The sequence below is a fragment of the Bos grunniens genome, chromosome 19, assembly GCF_055505025.1.
Source record: "Bos grunniens cultivar Pamir isolate PY7600 chromosome 19, Bosgru_T2T1.0, whole genome shotgun sequence".
NCBI lineage: Eukaryota > Metazoa > Chordata > Mammalia > Artiodactyla > Bovidae > Bos > Bos grunniens.
The window spans coordinates 40,647,369-40,661,855 of NC_141183.1; the positions used below are offsets into that span (position 1 = coordinate 40,647,369).

The window sequence follows — 14,487 nt, forward strand, 5'->3', positions numbered from 1 at the left end:
CCGGCTCTTTGTGACCCCGTGGACTGTAGCCCCGCAGGCTCCTTTGTCCATGGGGATTCTCCAGGCAAGAATACTAGAGTGGGTTGCATGCCCTCCTCCAGGGGATCTTCCCAATCCAGGGATCAAACCCAGGTCTTTCACATTGCGGGCGGATTCTTTACTGACTGAGCCACAAGGGAAGCGCCATCTACACACTACCATGTGTAAAGCAGACAGCTGGTGGGAACCTACTGTATAACAACGAGAGCTCAGCTTGGTGCTCTGTGATGAGCCAGGTGGGTAGGATGTGGGGTCAGGGGCAGGGAAGGCCGAGAGAGAGGGGATAAATGTATACATATAGCTAATTCACTTTATTGTGCAACCTTGTAAAGCAAGTATACCCCGATTTTTTACAAAGGGAAAAAGCAGTCAGAGTTCAATCCTTCCAACCAAAAACTGAGGACCTCTATTCAAATCACTCTCTAGGTACACGGAGAAGGAGTGCATAGACGATTAAGATTTGGTGCCCGTCCTTCAGAAGCTCGCTGGCTAAAAACAGAGGCTGATATGAGCCCAGATCCTTCCAATATAGTGGCACGTTCTGTGATAGCTGTCTACAGCCATGCCATCCAGTATGATAACCACTCACCACGGTGGCCACAGAGCTCCTGTGATCACCTGTAAATGTAAAATACACACTAGATGTTGAATATTTAGTATGAAAAATAATGTGAATAATAGCAATAACTTTGACCCTGATTAATATATTGGATTAAATAAATATACTGTTAAAATTAATTTCTCCTATTTCTTTTTTAATGTAACTTCTAGAAATCTTAAACTGCATATGTGATTTTCATTGATGGATGTCATTGCTCTATATGTTATCATGGCAGCAAAGTTGGAATATATGAATCTGAGTTTTGCATGATGAATACAAATAAGCTAATCATAGGAACATGGGAAGGGGACTTTCCTGGTAGTCAAATTTCCACGATCCCAAGGCAGGGGCCTGGGTTTGATCCCTGGTCAGGGAACTAGACCCCAAATGCTGCAATTAAGAGTTTGTATGCCACAACTAAAAAAAAGATCCCGCATGCCACAATGAAGATGGAAGATCCTATGTGGCTCAACTAAGACCTGGCAAAGTCAAGTAAAAGAATGTGCTCAGTCGTGTCTGACTCTTTGTGACCCCCATGGACTGTAGCCCACCAGGCTCTTCTGTCCATGGGACTCTCCAGGCAAGAATACTGGAGTGGGTTGCCATGCCCTCCTCCCAGGGATCTTTCCCACTCAGAGATGTAATCCAGGTCTCCCGCGTTGCAGGCAGATTCTTTACCATCTGAACACCAGGGAAGCCCCAAATAAAAGAGTAATAAGAAACATGGGAAGGCATGACTATCTTTGTGGACGAGCTGAAGTTGGATCCCTGTTTCACAACATACACAAAAATTAACTGTAGGTACATTAGAGATTTAAGTGTTTCTTAAAAACAATTTCTGTTTTTGCAGCACCTTTTTAATGAATTTTTATTTAAATTATTCAACTTATTTTTGAATAGGTATTTTGTTCATATGTTCAAAACTCAAAACTATCTAAAGAGAATGTTCTCTTTTCACTCTGATCTCCAGTCACCTGAGTCCATACTCCCTGGAGACAGGTAATAATAATCTCTTTTGTATGAATCCTTTCAAAGATAATTTTAATGGCTTAAAAAACAAATTTAGGGGCCACAGTTCTTGAGGCACTAGCCTACTGCGTTTCCCCTTTGCCTGGCAAAGGAATAAAGCCACTCGTTCCTTCTCTCCCGTTAAAAAAAAAAAAAAGCAAGTACAAACAGATATACACAACAGGAAAAAAATGTAAACATTTTCGAAAAATGTATAGATGGATTTTTTTGTGATCTCTGAATAGGAATGCTTTTTCAGACAAGACACCAAAAGAAGCACAAATTGTGAAAGACTGATAAATTTGGCACTAAATTAGAAACTTGTTCTCGTGAACAGGTACCATAAAACAAAATGAAAAGACAAGCCTCACACTAAGAGAAAATGTTTGTAACACAGATAACTGACAAAAAAGATTACTAACTGTAACACAGCAATAATTACAAATCAATAAAAAAATAAAAACAATTCAACAGAAAAACAGGCCCAGGTAATTCACAGATGAAGACTCCTGAGTGTCCAATAAACTTATGAATAGATGTTTTTTTCACCAGCTAATCAAGGGAATGCAAATTAAAACCATACTTTGATGAGTGTACTTCACACTCTTCAGATGGGCTAAACTGGAACTTCTGAGAATACCAAGTACTAGTGAGCATGCAGACAGCTAGGATCTCTTGGGCCCTCCTTGCTGCTGCTGCTGCTGCTAAGTCGCTTCAGTCGTGTCTGACTCTGTGCGACCCCAGGGATGGCAGCCCACTAGGCTCCCCCGTCCCTGGGGTTCTCCAGGCAAGAACACTGGAGTGGTTGCCATTTCCTTCTCCAATGCATGAAAGTGAAAAGTGAAAGTGAAGTCGCTCAGTCGTGTCCGACTCCTAGCGACTCCGTGGACTGCAGCCTACCAGGCTTCTCAATCCATGGGATTTTCCAGGCAAGAGTACTGGAGTGGGGTGCCATTGCCTTCTCCATGGGCCCTCCTTATGAGAACGTAAATTGATATAACCCCTCTGAAGAACAATCTGGCAACAAACGGCAAAGTTGTGCATAACCATATCTAGCGTGGGAGTTCCCTGACTGTCCAGGGGCTAAGACTCCATGCTTAGTGACCCCGGTTTCAATCCCTGGTCAGGGAACCAGATCCCACATGTCACAACCGAGTTGTGTGCCACAACTAAAAGACCCTGTGTGCCCCAACTAAAACCTGGCACAGCCAAATAAATTAAAAAAAAAGAATTCAATGCAGAGGACACAGGTTCCGTCCCTGGTCGGGGAATTAAGATCCCATATGCTGCAGGGCAACTGAGCCCACACGCCACAACAAAGACCAAGTGCAGCCAAAATTTCGGAAAAATAATCATAATGACTGTATGAGGCAGCCCTGGCAGTGCAAGAAAATGCAAACCCACAACTCATTTATTCTACTTCTAAGTGTTTGAGCCCAAAAGATTGCATATGTGCACAAGGACGTGGCAAGAATGTCACAGCAGCACTGTATGGGCCACCCCGCTCTTGCACAATCAACGTACCCCTCTCTGAAAGACCATCCCACAGCCGTAAAATAGCCTGTTACTCCCCTGTTGGAAGGCACTGCCTTTATTGCCGCCTCCCTTAGAGCTACTGTCCGTTTCTCCATCCTTCCTCCCACCCACACAGGACAGAGCTAGTTACCGTGGCATCGGCACCGTCTTCGTGCTTTCCCTCCTCAACCTCCAACCTGCTTCTGTGCCCAGCTCTCCTTTGAAACTGCTGTCAAAGGAGCAGACATCTCTGCCCTTGGCAGCAGGCAGCCAACTCTTCCTCCTTCTTGAAACCCTGACTCCCTACATCCTCCCATTTTTCTCCATCTCACAAGCCCCATCTTTTCCATCTTCCTTGCTGGCTTGATTCTGGGATCCCCCTTTCTTCTCTCTCCATCTCCTCTTAGGTGACATCAGCCAGTTCCATGACTTTCAAAGCATCTGTATGTTCCCAAATACACACTTGCAGCCTCGACTTTGACATAACCACATGGATGCCCAGCAAGTGAGAGGAGCTTATAATTCATCATCCAAACACTTCTAAGATCAAAAATAGGTGCTGTGAATTAAACTGGAACCACAGGCATAACTCAAACTGCCCGAGGCACAATGGGACATAGGTTGCTCTGTATCAATGTAGCATTTCAGTCATGTTCAAAATGGACATCTCCAGTCAATCCTAAAGTCTGCCCCTCACTCAGATTCCCATCTCAGTAAAACTCATCTTCTCAAGACAAAAATCCGGAGATTTGAATGATGAACCCTACATCTGCGAGTCTCTCCTTTCCCTTATCTCCAATACAATCTATGCACAAATTCTGTAACATCTACCTGCACAATATACCTGAAGTCTGATCACTTCCCTGCATTTCCACAGCCAGCACCCTGGGCCAAGCCACCTACAACTCGACTCTTGCCTGCTAACCAGCCTCCCTCCTCCTGCGTTTGTCCCTCAAAGTCTGTTCACACAACAGCCAAATGAGCCTTCCAGAGCTTACTTCAGACCATGGCGCCCCTCAATTAAAGTCTTCCACAGGGAGTGAATAATTGCCATCCACATGGCGCTGATGAATCTCACAAACAGGAGGTTGACCGAAAAGAGCCAGGCACAAGGGAGCACGGATTGTGTGCTTCTTTTATTTCAAGTTCAAAACCAGGAGAAACTGGTCCATTACCAGGAGTCAGGAGAATGAGTACTGTTTCTTGACCTAGGTACTGGTGGCACGGGGCGCTCGGTTTGTGAAACAAATTCATTACGCTTTTGTTGTTCCATCGCTGTGTCATGTCCAGCTCATTACGCTTCAGCATACTATGCATGCGTGCATGCTCAGTTGCTAAGTCACGTCTGATTCTTTGTGACCCTATAAACTGTAGCCTGCCTGGCTCCTCTGTCCATGGCATTCTCCAGGCAAGAGTACTGGAGCTGGTTGTCGTGCCCTCCTCCAGGGGATCTTCCTGACCCAGGGATCAAACCAGCGACTCCTGTGTCTCCAGCATTGCAGATGGAGTCTTCACCCACTGAGCCACCTGGGAAGCCCTATACTTCAATCCAAAATGTTAACTTGTTTATTGTCTAGACCAGCATCCCTAACCTTTTTGGTACCTGGTAGCGGTTTTGTGAAAGATAGTTTTTCCACGGACCCAGCGGGGTAGGGGGTGATTTGGGGATGATTGAAGCACACTGCATTTCTTGTCCACTTTATTATTATTACATCAGCTCCGCCTCAGATCATCAGTCATTAGATCCTGGAGGTGGGGGACTGCCGGACCGGACCAATCACCCACCAGGTTTAGATTCTGTCGGGGAGGATCTTGTCGGCTTTTTGATCACTGCAGCCCCAGAGCGTGGGGTGCTGCTGGGCCCAGCAGAGGCACCTGACAAGTATGTACAGGGCAGAAGATGTAGTCAAGGCAGCCCTGGGTGTGATGACTAGAGCCAAATTTTGGCTAGAGCCCGAATAGACAGGAGAGAACTGAAGAAAACTCAGGAGTGGGAAAATTAAGCTGGCAGGCTGGGCAATTTGTTCCAGTAACTTTCCAATGATCTCTTTACAATTCTCTCTCTCCTCCAGCCCCACGGATCTCCTGCTCATCCTAAACCTTTTGGGCAGCTCCCACTCCTCTGCCTGGGATGCTCTTCTTCAGGATGTTCCCCTAGTGCCTGCCCTCATCTCCTTCTAATCTCTGCTCCAAAGTCACCTCCTCAGGGAGGCCTTCCCTGCTTTACTTCTCAGCAGAGCACTCATCCCCCTCTGACACACCATGTATGTCACTAATTGACTTATTTCTCATCTCCCCACCCTTCTGGTTTGTTAGAAGCCAGAGCCCGTCCTAAGGACTTGCTCTTAACCACTGCACCACAGGGCTGCAAGTGGCTGCTGCCACACAGACACCCTGCACTCACAGACAAGAGCCCACCCACGTGGACAGCCATTCAGCCCCCAGCCCTGTGCCCAAGTGCCCCCAGTTGCTTCCCCCAAATCGTCAGGCACTGACAGTCTCCAGCTGGAGCCCGCGCTCCCAGCCGCCTGCTCCCCTCCCTTCCCAGGCTGGCAGGCGCCAGCTCCTGACAGAGGGGGCCGGCGTGTAATTAGAAATTCCTCAAGCTCCCTAATTGCCAGTTCTTCTCCCAGACCAGGAGGCTGGCGCTATTCTGGGCCACCTTTGTTGCCGGCTGCCTGAGGCCCGGAGAGAGGACCAGGCTGAGAGCAGAGCCAGGCTGGCAAGGTCAGAGGGCCTGCGCGCTGGACAAGGGCTGGCGAGTGGCCAGAGGCCAGACGTGGCACGGAGAGGGCTGCTTCCCGGAGCCCAGAGTGGTTCTCCTCGCGTCTGCTCGGTAGCCTCATTCCCGCATTCCCCCAGCACCCTGTGCTCACACCCATAGCCCAAACAATGACATCAAAGCAGACAGGCCCATTCATTCTTTATTCAGGTGGCATAAAAATCACTACAAAAACTTTACAAAAGAGCCTTTGGCAGCTAATGCCCCCCCTTCCCCACCCTCTCAGCCACTGAGACACGGCGCAGAGGGGGCAGAGGGGAGAAGGAAGAAGAGGAGTCTTGGCAGTGTTGGTACCTCCAAGGACCAGCGGGGAGACTGAGGTGACAGTGAGCGGGAGGCTGGTGGGCCCTGGGCAGCTCAGGAGGCAGTGGTGCAGGGAGCTCAACCTCCACCCGTGTTGTGCAACCTCAAGACAGCCGCCCCCTCTCCTCGGCCAGGGTGTCCCCTCCTCCCTGTCCCTCCCTCTCTGGTAAACAAGTGTGGAGGCACACAGCTGCCCTAGGGAATAAACTACCTACCTTCCCAACAAAATGACCCACCGCTACCCCTCTGTCTGAGCCCCAAACCAGGACACCCTCTGGGCCCCATTGGAAGAAGCGATGTGGGACCGAGGCCCATGGTTCCCTGATGCCTGCCCTCCTCCCAGCGCCACCCCACCCCAAACTACCCAAGAGGAGACAAGAGAACGCTCCCTTCCTCCCCTCTCCCAGACTGCCCTCCCCAGGCCCCCAGCCCCAATCCCACAAAGCTGTTTTTGGAAAGAGTCACACGAGTTGAGATGTTGGTCCAAGCAGAGACTCGGGATGCTGGAGGCCACAGCCCCTCACTTGGGGCTGCTAGGCTGAGGGTAATCCTCTTCCGAGGGCGGCCCAAGTTTCAAGTCTGGGTCGAAGGGCTTGTCTCCGCGGGGGAGGCCTTTGTGATCCTGGAAGGAGTCCTTGCCGTCGGGGGAGTCCTGCTGCTCCTTGCGCTCCGGCTGCGCGCCCGGGTTGGGGTTCCTCACACTGCCCACGAAGAGGGGCAGGCTCGTGCTGTCCTCAAGGATGAAGAAGAGGAAGGGGCGGTTCACGATGAAGGAGGATAGGGACATGCGGGACATAGCCGTGCTGGTTGCCGCGGCCGCCTGCACGCCGGCCTCGCTGAGCTCTAGTGCCGACTGATGCTGCACGCTGGAGACCACCAGCCTCTCATCGGAGATCCCACGTAGGTCCGGGGCCTGGAATAACTCCTGCAGGCCTGCCCCAGGGCAGCAGATGGCTGGTCAGAGCTGCCTTCTGCCCCACAGGCTGCCTGGACCTGCCTGGAAGGGTGTCTGGCATCCTGGTCAGGGAACACCTTGAACTCACAGAGGGCTGGTTAACTCCTGTTTAACCTTCATGTATCAGCTTAAAGGCCCCTTCCTCCAGGAAGCCTTCCCTGATTGCCTGCCCCAAAGTCCAGATAGGTGCCTGGTGCCTTTTCAGTGTTCTCCCAGGTGAACTGGAGAGAAGCCTTCTATCTTAGCACTTATGCTGAATTCTAAGTACTTGATTCCTCACCTGTCCACCCCATAAGACTGAGCTCCTTGTACATGGTGGGCTTCCCGTGCCTCTTGCAGGGGAGCCAGGGAGGCTCATGTGCTACTCTGGTTTTCCATTCAGGATTCTTTACATAAAGTGCTCAGTCTTGGGCAGAGCAGGCCCTCAATGGCCGGGCCACGCACCCCTCCCCAGGAGAGAGGATCCAAAGGTTTTCACCTCCCCAAGCCCCAGAAAAGTCCAGGACACAAGGCTAGCTCTGACTCTGACCTGCCAGCTGGAAACTTCCTCCTCACCCACCCCACCTAGCCTGAGTGGGGGGGCTGTCCCATGCCCAGCTTCCTTACCCAGCTGGCTGAGGGTGGCCACCAGGTCCAGTTGGTATTTGAGATGCAGCTTAGGCAGCTGGACCTTGGTGGGCCTCTCCCACAGTGAGGGCTGGTGCAAGATGTCCCAGGTCAGGTTGGCTAGCACCTGGGACGCGTTCCACTCAAAGCGGGTGGGCATCAGGACCACGAAGCTCATGTTGTTCTTAAAGGGGAAATGAGCCACCTACAGACAGGGGAAGGAGACACCATGAGGGCCAGAAAGCGCCCAGGCCCAGGTGGGAGCTGGGCCAGCATCCCTTATGAGACAGCCCATCCTTCACAGGTGTGTCAGGGGAGGGGGCCTCCCTGAGCCTCCACTTCCTCATGGGCAGAGTGACACTACCTGCCCACACTGCCAGCTGACATGTAATGGAAAGAGATACACTGTTAAAGCTTCTAGCAGAGTGTTTGCACATAGGCGGTGCTCACTCAATAAATGGTGGTTTTCTCTCTCTTCCTCTGCTGCCAGCCAGCCCGTGACTCGGGATGAGGAACTCCCGGTGAACACCTCTCGCTTCCTCCCTGTGTACAATGGACCAGGTTTCCCTGCTGGAGGCGGGTACCCTCTCTACTCCCTTCTCCTCCAACAGTGACTTGCCTGGCTGCCTATTTATACTGTGATTTGGGGTAAGATTTCATGTGAATGGGTGTTTCTGCAGCCCAAGAAGGGTGAAAAGCACTGGGCTCCACGGGCCCTAGTGGATGTGACCCCTCGGCCTCCAGGCAGAGCACCCAGGGGGCAGGACCCCTGCGGTGGGAGGGGGAGTGCCAGTATCTGGCTGCCTGGGCCAGCCTGCAGAGGGTGCGAGGAAGAGGAGGGCCAAGGAGGGCAAAGGATGGAGACTAAAGGATGAAGGAAGGGACTTCCCTAGTGGTCCAGTGGTTAAAACTTCACGCTTCCAGTACAAAGGTTCAATGCCAGGTTGAGGAACTGAGATTCCACATGCCAAGCAGCACAGACAAAAAATTTAAAAAATTAAAGGGTGAAGGAAGTGTGGGCAGGACACAGCCTGGTGGGGAGGTGAATCAGATGGTCCACGTGTCAGGGTGAACTGGAGAGAGGCTGGGACACTGTTCCAGGGGACCCGCCTTGCCCACAGCCCCTCTCAGTCACGGCCTTGCGAAATTAACCAACACTGCCACCTCAGTTGACTGGCCCAGGGACCAGTGCTCGCTCAGGCCAAGGGGACCATGTTTAGGCTAGAAGCACGGGAGGCTGCGCCTGAGATACACAGCATAGCCCTCTCTCTAATCAGAACGCTCCATCAGGAAGCTGACCAAGCCATCCCAATCAGACCCTCCTTTCTAAGGAGCATGCGAGAGCTCAAGTCGCATCTCAAAGGCTTCGGGTTGCTGAGAGCTTGTGCTGCCCCACAACCCACAGGTCCTTGAAATGAATCCCCTTAGCCAAAGGGGCCTCAACAATGTCTCTTCCTCAAAGAAGGCTCTCTGACCACTCTAGCTAAAATACCTCCCCCCACTCTTTGAAATTATCCTGTTGATCTACGTTTGCTCAGGCACTGTGCGTCTTCCCTGGATTTGCTTTTCCTTGTTCTCCACTGAACCACAGTGCCTGGGACAGAGTCTGCACACAAGTAACGCCCAAGGAATGAACCTCAAAGAGACTCGAGTCTCAGTCCCCCTGGGTGAGGGCCCCGCGAGACTTTTCAGAGCCACCTGCCCCAGTGACAAGACTGCAAGGGAGGTGAGGTGCACTGTTGAACCGTATGGTGGTCCACAGCTGCACAGTTCCTTTCCCACCTCCCAGCACCCAGGCCCAGCCTGAGCAGTCAGGGGTAACCTGGATCTCAGGCTGCTCCAGCAGGAACCAGTGCAGTGGATACGTGAGGGCTTGCATCATGTCCACCGGCACAGTGAACTGCTCGTCCAGGTGGAAAGCACCTCTCTGTGTGAGGTTCGGGTCGAACTTGCTCCTCCAGAAGCCTGCATCCAACAGAGGGCAGGGCCATTTAGACTGGGACCAAGGTAGGGTCTACACCACTAGCCTCTTCCCCGTCCCACCCAGAACCCATTAAAGGGACAAAAGGTGGAGGGTAAGGCCCCAGGCAGTGGCGTGCCAGGTGATACCCAGGTGATCTGAGGTGTCTTCTCTGGAGCGATTGCAGAATCTGGGCTTTCATTCCCCCTACCCTGCTCTGCTCCCAGGAAATCCCCCCATTACCCCAGGTTTTTTTAGACTTCACTTCCTCCTAGGGAGGACTTCCCTATATTTCAGACGGTAACGAATCTGACTGCAATGCAGGAGACCCGGGTTCAGTTCCCAGATTGGGACGATGCTCTGAAGACACTATTCTTGCCTGGAGAAACCCATGGACAGAGGAGCCTGGCGGGCTACAGTCCACGCTGTCACAGAGTTGGACGTGACTAACGCTACTACTATTACCACTACTCCCAGGGCTGTGCTGTGCTTAGTCGCTCAGTCATGTCCGACTCTCTGCGACTTCATGGACTGTAGCCCACCAGGCTCCTCTGTCCTTGGGATTCTCCAGGCAAGAATACTGGAGTGGCTTGCCATGTGCTCCTCTTAGGGAACTCTCCACGAAAGCCCCATCCAGTTCCTGGGCCTCTTCCCAGCAACACTGCGACCTATCTCCCACCATCTCCACCGCCTCCCAGCCTAGCCCTGGGGAGAAGGAGGGACCCTCAGAACAAAGCATGCCTGCAGGGCAGGGGTAGGGGCTGCAGGTGGGGACCGAGAAGGGGAGGAGCTCACCCTGGAAGTGGATGGCATTGAGGAGAAGCAACACTGTGTCATCTGGCAGATCTGAGAGGAAATCCTCGATCTTCCCTTCCGTGGCCTCCTTCACCCATCGGTTAATGTTCGCCAGGTCCTCCCCCTTCATTCCCGTCAGGCTCATGGGCTTTGCACCAAAGAGCTGTTCTGATTGTTCCAGGAAGTCCTCTTTGATGGGAAATCCTACACAGAAGGGAGCACAGGCTGTTGCCAGGACTTGGGCTCCAGAGCCACCAGCGTTCCAACAAACTGCCTGAGCCCACGTCCATCTTCCTCACGCTGTCCACCCCAGAGCACTACCTAGCTACCTAGGCAGTGTCTGCCCCCACCCACACCTACCTTTCTGCAGATACATTCTGGCAGCCAACCGGAAAGCCCCAGGCCCCAGGTCCTGGCAGAGGCGGCTGAGCAGGTGGGGCAGGCAGGGCCCTGAGTCTGCATGCAGCACCTCTTTCAGCCTTTGCAGCGTTTGGTTCTGAGCACCTGAGCAGGGAGGACACAGCAGCAGTGGGCATTCCCACCCCCTCGTCTTTTCCTAACCCTTTTTGGGTGGGGGGGCGGAGCTGTGCCTTGCAGCATTGCAGGATCTTAGTTCCCAGACCAGGGATCAAACCCATGTCCCCTGCCATGGAAGCGCAGAGTCTTAAGTGCTGGACCACCAGGGAAGTCCTCCTGTCCCCCTTGAACATCTACAGTGAGCATGCCCACGAGACCACACTGTCTCCTCCCACCTCCTGAGGGTCAGGACACCCAAGTTTTACTTCCATCTCCACTGCTGCTAGTCTGGGTGACCTCATTCCATCGCGTTCCCTCTCTGGACTCTGTCCCACCATGAGACCCTCCAGTCCAAAAGAGACACTGGAACTGCCAGACTCGTGCATAAAAATCACCAGAGGCCCATCCTGGGCCCAATCCCTGAGACTCTGATTCATGGAGATACGAGTCTGTGTTTTTAACAAACTTTCAAGGGACCCTGATGGAGGAAGCGCCTGATAGTAAGCTCTGGGGAAGGAGGCGAGTTCCTTCTGGCCTCCTAGCTCTCCTGGTCTGCACCTGGTCTCCTGGTCTGCTGCCCCAGTACCTAGTGCCAGGTGAGACAGTGCCAGGGCCACACTCAGAGGTGACAGGATGAGGTTGGGCCTGGTGGAGCTTTGGGCCACCAGGGAGAAGAGGTCTGTGGTGAAGGTCATCATGGCCCGGGCCAGCCTGCGTGTCTGCTCAGGGGTTGGGGACAACTTGCAGTCTTCTGGGGCCTTCTTCGGGGCAATCTGGCCACCTGGCTCCTACAGGGACAGATTGGGGGGGGGGGGCATTGGGGTCAAGGGGTCAGCTCTGTTGAAGATTTCCTTCAAAGCCCCTGTACTGGGGACAGCAGGGCCTTGTCCCGATGGGCGACAGCATTCTGGGGGCTAGGTTCCTCCCTCGGGTCCCTCCCATCCTCTCCCTTCAGGCCTCAGCCTCACTGCCACCCTCCCCTCCCCGTTTCCTTGCCCTTCGGATTTGCCTTCCTCCCGCGGGTCCCGCCCACTCTTGCCCAGCCCCACCTGATTGTACCTGGTTGTCCAGCTTGAGGAGGGAAAGTGGGGGCAGCTTCTGCTGGGCCTGCCCGTCCATTAGCTGAAGGAAGGAGGAAGCAGATGGAGAGCAGCCCTTCCTGAGCCCCCTACCCAGCACCAGCCACAGGAGAGGCCCTTGGGGACCTTCCTCCCTGTCCTGCCTCATTCCCCAGTACCTGCAGATCCAAGGGCTCCATGGTGCTCACAGGAGAGAACTGCTGAGAGAGGGAGGGGGAGAGGAGAGGGAACCCCTGAAGCCAAGACCTCCCTCAACCCAGCACCCCCCCTCTTTTTCCCCAAGACCCTCGACCTCTCCCAGAGCTGCCGCCCTGCCCCACCCAGACCTCGGCCCAGGCTCACCGCTGAGCACAGGCTTGACAGGCAGGAGAGGCTGAGCGCCAGGAGCCCCCAGAGCAGCGCCATGTTCCTGTGCAGGACGGGAAGGCTCTGTTCCTACCTCACCCCCGCACCCGCCGAGGAATCCCACCCACAGGCTCATGGGCAGCTGGAGTCCTGAGCCACCACTGCGGAGGGGACAACGCCAGCAGCAGTACCCACACCCACAGCGTGTCTCTCTGAGCTGTGAATTGCTCGAACTCTCTCCCGAATTGCTTTCTTCCCGCTTTGTGTTTTCTGGTTTTTAGACTGTATGCCCTGAAGGAGTTTTGGTTCATGGCAGAAAATATTACCCAAACAGAAAAAGTCCCTATTTCTCAAGGCTGGGAGTTGTGAGTCAGACCTGAGTTTGAATCCAGGCTTCGCCTCTTGGCAGAGGACCCAGGATGTGTCCCTTAAACTCTCTGGGCTCTGCTTTATCTTGTAAAATGGTGGCAAAAGTCCCTTTCTCATCCCACGTGTATTGTGGAGACCAACCTAAGTTGGTCTTGGTGAGCCCTGACTGCACGGGCCAGCACGCAGCGATGGCTGTCAGCCTCCCAAGGCCCCTCTTCTGGAAGGCCTGTCCTGAAGCCTGCTCCGTACTGGAATTCCCTCCCCAGAGCTCCAATCCAACTCTCCTTTCTGGCTGGCCTGGTCTTGTCCACAAGGGTGGGCTGGCCTGTGGTCTCAGTAGGGGTGGGGAGCTGGGCCAGAGACTGGCCTTATTGACCCAACAGCTGAGCCCAATGAATGACTGTGGCCAGAGCCACCTTTGGACTTACGGAAAACACAGGCCTCGGCCCCCGCGCTAGCCCCAGGCTGACTCCGGGAAGCCAGGATGACTGGTGGGGATGGGCAGGTCTCGGCCTGGCCCCGGAGCGGGTCTCGCACACACCCCCACCCCGCCCCCATCTCAAGCGTCTTTCTCTCACCCCTAGGCCCCTCCGCATCCCACACAAGGACCCTTGGCCAGGGCCCCAATCTCCGACCTGGGTTTTTTAAATCTTCCTGCCAAGAAAAAGACCTCTAGTTTTTCATTTCCCAGAGGGACTCCCCTTGAAAGCCCCCACCTTGGCCCCTCATCATCTCAGGAGGCTGGGAAGTCACAAACCTCCTGAATAAACTCAGCCCAGACCCCTCAGCAAGGTGGGCAGCTCCAGGCCGAGGCACCCCCCTGCCCTTACCTCTGCAGGCTCCTCACTGCTGTACACAACCTCCCTCCGGCCCGCTTGGTGCTCCCGCGCTCTGCCCCGCTCCAGCCAACCCAGCTGAGCCCTCCCCTCCCACCAGGACCTTTGCTCTCAGCCAACCACTGTTCCAGTTGCCTTCTCTTCTGGTAAATATTGACCTGCACATCCGGTTAAACATTGATATTGGGACCAAAAGCCCCTTTCCCACCAGGGCATCTAATACTGGGACAGCCACCTGGAACCCCGGGAGAGGGTTCTCAGGCTCCCACCTGAGCCTGGAGAAAGGAGATTCAGGAGACCAAGAGCCTGTCTTCAATCAGGGGGTTAGATCCAAGAAGGACAGGGGACTTTCAGTGACCCCATGAAGTAGGGGGTTATCACTGCTTCAGTCGGGCTCCGAGAAGCTGTATGACCTAGCCAAGGACACAGAGCTGGGCTGAGTCACATTCAGGTTCCCGCTTCCAGTGTCCTTGACTCTTCCTCAGAACTGCCTCCCCCTCCCAAGAAGAGGGAAGAGGAAGCTACAAAAGGCAAGGGAGGAAACCTGGATCAGGATGCAGGATGCGAATCCCTGGTCCTCCCATGTCCTGGCTCCTGGTGGGCTGCTTCCAGCCTGGGTCCAGAAGGCAGGGGGAGGGGAGAGAAAAGATGCCGTCTAGGGACGCAGCCTCTTTCAGCATCCCACCTCCTCAGAAGCAATGTTTCCTTCCCCTCCTTGGGGTGAGGGTTCTGGGCTGCATGAACTAGAGGCCGTGGACCCTGTAACCACCTGAAGAAC

General features: G+C 53.6%; 1 protein-coding gene across 4 annotated transcripts; it reads right to left on the reverse strand.

Annotated features, from left to right (window-relative positions):
• Positions 1 to 6,069: 6,069 nt before the first annotated feature.
• Positions 6,070 to 14,042, reverse strand: SERPINF2 (serpin family F member 2). 4 transcript variants are annotated; one of them, XM_086359762.1, is made up of 10 exons: positions 13,979 to 14,042; positions 12,502 to 12,568; positions 12,318 to 12,356; positions 12,140 to 12,202; positions 11,667 to 11,868; positions 10,925 to 11,068; positions 10,565 to 10,768; positions 9,632 to 9,774; positions 7,810 to 8,014; positions 6,070 to 7,181 (listed from the first exon to the last, which is right to left on the reverse strand). In XM_086359762.1, exons 2-10 carry the CDS (start codon positions 12,562 to 12,564, stop codon positions 6,769 to 6,771), a joined length of 1,476 nt encoding a protein of 491 aa, XP_086215888.1. In that variant the 5' UTR covers positions 12,565 to 12,568; positions 13,979 to 14,042; the 3' UTR covers positions 6,070 to 6,768. The 4 variants fall into 4 exon arrangements, with proteins under 4 accessions (XP_086215888.1, XP_086215885.1, XP_086215886.1 ...); XM_086359759.1 differs by having other exon boundaries at positions 12,318 to 12,359; XM_086359760.1 differs by lacking the exon at positions 13,979 to 14,042 and adding an exon at positions 13,704 to 13,766.
• Positions 14,043 to 14,487: the final 445 nt, after the last annotated feature.

Bases quoted from the DNA above. Each gene is read 5' to 3' on its own strand.
- SERPINF2 (XM_086359759.1), bottom strand. From the start codon at position 12,564: ATGGCGCTGCTCTGGGGGCTCCTGGCGCTCAGCCTCTCCTGCCTGTCA. The intron at 12,360-12,501 runs GTGAGCCTGGGC...TCCCTCTCTCAG, and splicing joins TGTCAAGCCTGTGCTCAGCG to CAGTTCTCTCCTGTGAGCAC. The intron at 10,769-10,924 runs GTAGGTGTGGGT...CCTTCTGTGTAG, and splicing joins CAGAATGTATCTGCAGAAAG to GATTTCCCATCAAAGAGGAC.